At 39.4% G+C, this 8,869-nt stretch overlaps 1 protein-coding gene across 5 annotated transcripts in view; it reads left to right on the top strand.

Annotated features, from left to right (window-relative positions):
• plxnb3 (plexin B3) overlaps positions 1–8,869 on the top strand; it is a 78,587-nt gene that overhangs the window by 61,525 nt on the left and 8,193 nt on the right. For all 5 annotated transcript variants that reach the window (XM_084390484.1, XM_084390482.1, XM_084390483.1 and 2 more), the window contains exons 14-24: positions 1,353–1,504; positions 1,606–1,872; positions 2,630–2,803; positions 2,888–3,032; positions 3,279–3,515; positions 4,566–4,724; positions 6,055–6,203; positions 6,364–6,464; positions 7,053–7,270; positions 7,753–7,931; positions 8,526–8,592. In XM_084390484.1, coding sequence (XP_084246610.1) covers positions 1,353–1,504; positions 1,606–1,872; positions 2,630–2,803; positions 2,888–3,032; positions 3,279–3,515; positions 4,566–4,724; positions 6,055–6,203; positions 6,364–6,464; positions 7,053–7,270; positions 7,753–7,931; positions 8,526–8,592 — 1,848 coding nt within the window. The remainder of the gene's footprint in view (positions 1–1,352; positions 1,505–1,605; positions 1,873–2,629; positions 2,804–2,887; positions 3,033–3,278; positions 3,516–4,565; positions 4,725–6,054; positions 6,204–6,363; positions 6,465–7,052; positions 7,271–7,752; positions 7,932–8,525; positions 8,593–8,869) is intronic.

Here is an 8,869-nt window from a genome sequence, read left to right as displayed (position 1 = left end):
ATTGTTGTTGCACTGCCAGTCCAACCTATTATTATTTCACCAGTTCCTAAATAATTATCATTGTACTGATTTTTTGCAAACCAATTATTAGTCACATGCGACACTTGGTGGGTGTTAATTTTGGTCTCTAAATACATTTAAGGACACTCTGTGTGTTTTTTTTACGTTTAAATTGAATTTAGAAAAAGGTCAATTAAAGGTATAGTAAGCAATTTCTGAGAAACGCTGTTGAAAGTGGATCAGCCTGAGCATCACACCACACTTGTAGCCAATCAACTTCAGGGGGCGTGTCCACTCATGATGGGGGAGGAGAGAGAGTGAGCAAGAGGAAGATTTGAACTGAAGAAAGACTATAGAAAGAGAGATGGCTGAGAGACATGTTGCAGAAATGATCTATTTAGTGGTGAGACTGCAATGAAAACCAAACCCATTTGTCTTTGAGGTACTTTATTCTTGCAAGAAGGCCATTCACATACAGAAATCAGAGTTTTCTGCTGCGAAGGGCAACCCCGCCTTTTTATACATCACTCGCGCATTACTCTGTTGTTTTCCTGTTATGTTAATTCAGGAAGAACATCTATACCATATAAGGATATTTTATTGTCTTATTCTCTTGACCCAGAAAAAGAGGAACTGTTTCAAAATGGCAGGATGTTGAGTAGACATGTAACACCTTTTATTGCAAAGACATCTTCAGCTCACATTTGGACACAGTACATGGTAATTTTCCCACTAAACTATTATCTGTTGTCATGCAAGCACATATATTTCATGAAGTCAAATGAATTGCCGTAACAGACATCACAAAAGAGAAAAGGCCAGAGGAATGTCCCTGGGAAAATAAGGGTTATGATCAGGCAAGAGCTTTAGGTTAATTTTAGAAAAGCTTCCCAGTGCTGGAGAGAGGTTAGTCAGTGGGCACAGAGGTTGCTTTGTTTCTGCTCCATACATGAATAACATTGGTTATGCTGTTGTTGTAATGTTTGCTATAGTAACGGGACAGTTTTGAGTGTCAGTGTTTGTCTGGAGCTGCTGTGCTGCTGGTGACTAACAACCAACTCTTGCTTGTGTATACTCTTGTGTATGTTCTTCCCTGTCATTTGTTCGTCATCTTTGCTTTATTTTTTGCGATGCATTATTTTGCTTTGCTTTAGCTATGATAAAGAGACATCCACTCTTGCATTGTGTGTTTGTGCATTTTGGGGGCAGAGCAATGAAGGGAGGGCATTTGTTTGGGTTGATTTCAAACATCAACAGTGTTTCACAGAAATCACTTACTGCACCTTTAAATGTTAAAGAGGTCATTTTGTCAAACTACTCTCTGCAATTATTGACCTTATATCTGTGTACAGGTGGAGCCACTGACCGGTCCTCTAGAGGGCGGCATACTGCTGACTATCCAGGGATCGAACCTAGGCCAGAACTTCCAGGACGTCCAGGCAGGAGTGACGGTGGCAGGGGTCAGCTGTAGACTTCTGCCTGAGGCCTATCGCATTTCCACCAGGTGCAACGCCTCTCTTAGAATGACTGTTTTAGTGCATCAAATAAAATGAGAAATTGCCGTCAAAATTCATATATGCATAATTGTTTTATTTTTATTTTTAGTATTGTGTGTGAGCTCCAGGCCAGTGCAAATGTCACAGCCGGACCGGTCATCATCACCGTCAGAGGTTCAGAGAAAGGAGAGTCCCAGCAGACGTTCTCATATCAGGACCCACAGCTGAGCATGATTGTGCCCAAAAAAGGGCCCTTGGCTGGGGGCACGACAATAACGGTGCACGGGTCACAGCTCCTGACGGGACAAAGAACAGAACAAAAGAGTGACCAAATCACTGGCCTGCAGGCGTTCCTGGGCTCAAAGCCTTGTCGCATGTGAGTGCCAATATCTTTAATCTGTTTATTGATGGAAAATGCAAATGTAATTTACTGAAAGGATGCTGCAAGTTGCATTTATCTAAGGGTGTGTTCACACTTGGCATGTTTGGTTCGATTAAAATGAACTCTGGTGCGATTGCTCTGTTAGTGCGGTTCATTTGAATAAGTGTGAACGCTGCTATCCGAACCCTGGTGTGCAGCGCACCAAACAAGCGGACCGAGAACGCTGAAAAGATGCGTCTCGATCCGCTTCCAAACAAGCTCTGGTGCAGTTCGACTGAAATATGAACGCAACATTGACCAAAGACATGTAAACGAACCAAAAAAAGGACATGGTGTCACAAGATGCGACCCTAAAAACAACAGAACGCTCAAGCATATTTGTTTTTAGAAAGAACATAATGTTGAAGTATCACTGTTTGGTACAGGCATCAGAACCGCGTCTCCTCGCAGCAGATCTTCGTTCGTTTGACTCCTTTACACATTTTATAAGCTCTTCATGAGTTCTCAGCTGGTCAAAATACCATCATATGTAGGCTACGCACATACAGCGAGCGCATTTTGTCACGTAACGCCAACCAAACATTATGGACATATCCCTACCCCTTTAGGTTCAGTATCTTTAGGTTTGGTGTTAAAATGCCAATGTGAACGCTAAACGGGCCAGGACTAAATGCTTTTCTTTTTTTTTTGGTCTGAACCGAACTACAAGTGTGAACACTAAGTCTTCTCTCTGTTTTTTCCCCCCCATAAGCAATGAAGTGAGTGACACGAGGCTGATTTGTCGCACCAGTCACTCAAACCAAACTGGAAAAGTGCCACTCAAAGTTGTGTTTGGAAAAGCAGAGAGGATTTTGGATAGTGTCCTTTTCAGCTATATGGACGACCCAGTGATTATTGACGCAACACCTACTGAGAGTTTCTACGGGTGCGTGCGCTCAAGTCCTACTCTTACGCATCCTTCATCTGCATCATGAGACTGTATTCCTCTAACGATTTCATTTCAATTTAGGGGTGGACGTGTTATATACGTGACCGGCCAAAACCTAAATGTCGTCCAGCACCCGAAGATGTCAGTTTCTTATGAGCCTAGAGAGAGTTTTGAAGTCAGAAGACGTCGATACGCCCATGTTTCTGCCAGGAGTCTCTTGGTTATGGTAAAACAGTCAGGAAACTCATTTCACACATTGCTTCAACCAATTTTACATGTCAAACACAGAATTTGTTTTCAAAATTAATGCAAACAGGACTTATACATTTGATTCATTCTCAGAGGTTCAAATATTTATTCAGAGATGGTTTAATCATTTACTTGACTAAATCTGAACACTTTAACTCTCCAAGCCCGTGAGAGAAAATGTTCTCGGAAGTGCAGAAGTGCATATGTTTCTTTCTGTCTTCAGAGTCAGAATTTGTGTACCAACGTTTCCTCGGAGCAAATGATTTGCAAGAGCCCAGAGGTGCCACCGAAATCCAGGATCGTGCGAGTGTGGTTCGAGATGGACAATGTGCACATCGACTTTCACACCATCAAGAACAAGCCGTTCACGTACCACCCAAACCCAGACTTGTTCCAGCTCAACAGTGAATCCCAAGGAACAGCCATCCGATTCAAACCCGGAGGAGTCCTGGCAGTAGAGGTGCATGCATTTCTGTATCATTTAGGGTCAACCAGTATTATTTTAGTACTATTATAGTTTTTGAGTAAACTTTTATTTTTATAGTGTCTGTTTTCATTTATTTTGTTGTGTTTTTTTTGTTCTTTTTAAATATTACTATTTAGGCTTAATTTAATTTCATTTGTTTATTCAATTCCAATTTGTAATTACAGTGCTTCAACTTATTTCAGTTAGTTTCAAAAGGAAGCATTTCAGATTTTTGTTTACTTTACTTTAAATTGCCCCTATTTAGCTTTTTTCAGATATTTCTTTCATGTATTGTGTAATGGAGCTGTTTGTGAATGTAAAAGGTCTGCAAAGTGCACAAAAAATGAAATTATTGTTTCCCATAAGAAAGAACCATTTCTGAACAGTAATTCCAATCTTACTTCCTGCACAAACCTTCGTAGGTTTGCAACAAATTTGCATAATGCCAGTCTATGGTTTTTATTGGCTGCCCGTGAGCAATGTCTACTTTGACCCTCAAACACTGTAGTTGTATCTGAGACTGGAAGAGTTTGGTTTGTGTTGTCAACATGTCAAGAAGATGCTGTTTTCTGGGCTGCGGAAGCAAATCCACTTGGCACTTCAAAAGGATGAAGACTCGGGAAAAACCGATGCCATCGTTACTGTTCATATCACAGTGTATACAAGTGCTATGGAAGCCTCTAGAGCTGAAACTCAGATATGATATTAGTCGTTTAGTTTCTGACGCGTGCTGTAAGTTGTCGACCATTCACAACACACTTGGCCAGCTGACCAATCCGAGCAGAGTAGGATCAAACCGTATGTATATTATGAGAAAAATTTGTTGTCCTTGGATGCACGTAAACCTATTATAAGAGACCTCCAAAACAAAATTAGGGAGCTTTAAAATAGCATAATAGGGGCAGTAGCATAAATAGTTTTATTTCAATTAACAAAAATGATTTTAACAGTAATTTTTTGTTAACTATAATAACCCTGTTGTTTTGCTCCAAAGCAGTAGTAATTTAGTTGAAGTGACTGAGGACGTGTGTTTTGTCTCTGAAGGGAAAGGGACTGACTCTGGCCATGAGCAGAGAGGAAGTTCTGGCCCGGCTGGGGAAGGAAGAATGTGACGTCAAGACTCTGGATAACACGCACCTGTACTGCGAACCACCTGAGGAACAGCCTCTCGCCCTGGACGACGATGACTTACCCAAGCTTACGGTCAGTCTGAATCCAGTGACTTTAGTTGTTTCAGTGCACATGTTTTTTTTGTTTGTTTTTTATATAACCAAAAGGTTATTTTTATTCTGGTGCAATCGCCAAATACAGGGTGTGGTAGTTTTAGTCAGACAACATGACAAGTTTTGAGCATCACAGTTTTTATATCCACACAGAAAGTGAAATGCTGCATTAAGTGATCAAACCAGAGCCAATTAGAACATGTGTGATGTTTGACAGAGGCACTTTTTAGCAGACTTGTCTATCGTAGTGTTTTTCAATAGGGAATTAGAGATTTTAACGTATTGGTTTATTTTGGATATTCAATTGTGCATGTTAATATCATCTATTATTAGATTACCATTGCTGTTTAAGTTAAACTTTAAAAACATCAAAAGTAACACTGTTAAATGTACATTTTTGCACATATCAAAATTAATCCATTTGTATACTCACTTTAATCTAAATGATTTCAATGCATTGTAATTCAAATCAAATTCACTTTTAAAACAATTGATTTTAGTTTTTTTAAAGGGATACTCCACTTTTTTCGGAAATATGCTCATTTTACATCTCCCCCAGAGTTAAACAGTTGAGTTTTACCGTTTTAGAATCCATTCAGCCGAACTCCGGGTCTGACGGTACCACTTTTAGCATAGCTTAGCACAGATCATTGATTCTGATGAGTCCAGTAGCATTTCTTTCAAAATGACCAGAGTTTCAATATTTTTACTATTTAAAACTTGACTCTTCTGTAGTTAAACCGTGTACTAAGATCGACGGAAAATGAAAAGTTGCGATTTTCTAAGCCTATATGACTAGGAACTACTCTCATTCCGGCGTAATAATCAAGGAACTGTGCGGCTGTACCATGGGTGCAGCAGGCGTAATGATATGACGCAGCGCCTGAAAATAGGTCTAATAGGTTAGACAAACTTAGTCCCGGTCACGTTGGAAGAAGTTACCGGGCTGGGGACTATTTTCAGGCGCTGCGTCATATCATTACGCCTGCTGCACTCATGGTACAGCCGCACAGTTCCTTGATTATTACGCCGGAATGAGAGTAGTTCCTAGTCATATAGGCTTAGAAAATCGCAACTTTTCATTTTCCGTCGATCTTAGTACACGGTTTAACTACAGAAGAGTCAAGTTTTAAATAGTAAAAATATCTCTGCTGTGAAAATGAGGTTTTTACTACCGACTGTGGCCTGGAACCAGTCTGTTTAAATAGATGTAATTTATTGCTTCTCGCTGTGTCTTATCACACCTGCTTAGGATTGTGTCTTTATTTTGCCATCACATGCTAACATCTATGTGTGTGTGTCTCACTCAGGTGTTAATGGGAAACTTGGCGTTTGACTTGGGTCGGGTGCAGTACGACAACGATTTACACTCACCGGTGCCTCTGGCGGCTCAGATCGGCCTGGCAGCGGGGGCCGCGGTGGTGGTTCTCATCGTGCTGGTCATCATTCTCATGTACAGGTAGAGTGAATTCAGGTGGCAGATTCCTCACCCTTCTGAGCTTGTCGTCATGGCGATGAGCCGTGAACTCAAATCCAAGCACTCAGGAAGAATTCTAATGGTATCCATTTGTTAGCGGTCGTGCTCTAACCCTGTGTTTGCTCTCGCTCTGTTTGTAAAGGCGGAAGAGTAAACAGGCTCTGAGAGACTATAAAAAGGTTCTGGTGCAGCTGGAGACTCTGGAGATAAATGTTGGAGACCAGTGCAGGAAAGAGTTCACTGGTATGACGGGACTTTTTCATCCATACGGTTTGCCCTTGCTATAATATACCATGGAAGCCATTAGTCATAGACTAAAAGTACCAGTGAGGCTGATTAAACTGCTGATATTTTGAGATGATGATTTATGATGCTTGAAAGGTCCGACTTCTGCCTTGTTGGTTAAAAAATAATCTTCTAAGAAACTTTTCAGTGGCTAATTGACATTTTCTATACATTATTCAGTGTACGTGTTTATTTTTCTATCTGTCTGTCTGTCTGTCTGTCTGTCTGTCTGTCTATCTGTCTATCTATCTATCTATCTATCTATCTAAATTAAATATTTGTATCATTTTTTACAAATTGTGAAAGCTGTTTACCCTGTGTGAAGATTACTATATATAATAAATAATCTTCACACAGGGCTCTCATAAACCGCTTTCATAATATTTCATCATTATAGTAACAGTTATAGTAGTAACTATAATACTATGGTGTTTGGAAACACAATGTGGTTTGTAATTGTTTATTGAAATATGATAAATGAAAAATGATATTGTTATCAATGTTCTGCCATCCACCTTTTTAAACGAGCTGTTTGCTGCCCTCCAGATCTGATGACGGAGATGATGGATCTGAGCAGTGACGTTGGTGGTCCTGGTATCCCGTTTCTGGATTACCGCACATATGCAGAGCGCGTTTTCTTCCCCGGCCAGAAGGGTGCGCCACTGAGTCAGAATCTGGATTTGCCTGATTTCCGTAGGCAGACGGTGGAGCAGGGCCTGGGTCAGCTCAACAACCTGCTCAACAACAGACTCTTCCTTATACGGGTCAGTGAAGTGCCTTGTTTGTGCTGTCATTTCGGCTCCAGCTTCCTGTAGAGGAAAAGAAAGCTGAGTGTAATTACAGTGTTTATGCCGCTGGCGTATTTAGTGCATCAGTGGCTGTTTTTGGAGCCATGATTTCACCTCAAAGACTAAACAAAGGATGAAAAAGAAAGCAAATGTAATATTCAATTTGCATTAATGCAGCTGGATGCCTGTTTAGCACAGAGAGTTCTCAGTCGCTATCTTCTTCATGCTTTATCTGCGTTTAAACTGCCAAGCTGTCAGGCAGCAGTGAAGAAACTTCAGAGCTGAACTTCAGCATTTTAAATATTTATCCATCTCCGTAGTCTGAGGCTTTGTTGATGTTTACGAGTGCAGTTTTTTGAAAGCTCGAACTGTTAGATTGAAATTGGTCAAACTAGTATGCTCTTGTAGGGAACATCTGTGGCACTATTGCTGGTAAACTCTCCTCTGGGTTCCTCTAGTTCATCCACACTCTGGAGGCACAGCAGAGTTTCTCACAGAGGGACAGAGGTTACATTGCGTCTCTTCTCACGATGGCCCTTCATGATAAGCTGGAATACTTCACTGATGTTATGAAGACCCTACTGGGGGATCTAGTTCAGCAGTATGTGGCCAAGAACCCCAAACTCATGCTGCGCAGGTATTTCACATTCACCTTTTATTTATTTGGCATACATTTTATTATTGTTATTTTACCCAAAACAAACTTTTTATCAGTATAAGAGTTCTTTGAATCATATGCGTGACCTTGGCATTGATATTTACTATCTTTATGTTTGGAGTCACTGAGATCCTGATGTTGTATGCTCAAAAATATTAATAGAAATTCAGATCAACAAATTAATGTATAATTTTCCTATTATATTATATCATTTATTTTGTGCCTTTTTGACCTTCTGTTTTCCCACAAAGCAGGTGGTAATTCAAAAATGTAATTTGGTTATGCTGTATTGTGGCTTTGTGTATGTTTTCAAGAACACATCAATAATATTCAATAAGTAATAATAAGTACACTAATAAGACTACTATATCTGCATTTATTCATGTTTATTTTACGCCCAATAGAAATAATGTAACAAGGTTCCAACTCACATAAAATAAATGCAAAAATTTCAAAAGAATACATCATGTGTTTGTTACAAACAAGAAAAAACAACAATTGGTCTGATCCGTCCTGATCTGATTATAGTAAATCTAATCTGAAGTGATATAACACGCGTGTTGTCATCTGTAGGACTGAGACGGTTGTGGAAAAGATGCTGACCAACTGGATGTCCATCTGTCTCTACTCTTTCCTCAAGGTATCAGAGCATGTGATGGCTTCAATTCTATGCATTTGCATTGATTGAGAGTGAATAATCAAAGGTTTTATATTTATAGTTTTATAGATCTGTAGTATTATAACTATTATTATTTCATTAAAATCTATTTCTTGTGACACACATTTTTCTCAAGATTTTAATAAATAATATATTATTGTTATATATATATTTTTTATTATATATAATATAATAATAATAATAATATATGATTATTTTTCTTAGATGTCTTTTACTATATTGCTGTTGCTGTTTACCA

The sequence above is a fragment of the Rutilus rutilus genome (assembly GCF_951802725.1).
Source record: "Rutilus rutilus genome assembly, chromosome: 19".
Lineage (NCBI taxonomy): Eukaryota > Metazoa > Chordata > Actinopteri > Cypriniformes > Leuciscidae > Rutilus > Rutilus rutilus.
This window is presented reverse-complemented; position numbering and strand designations above follow the sequence as displayed.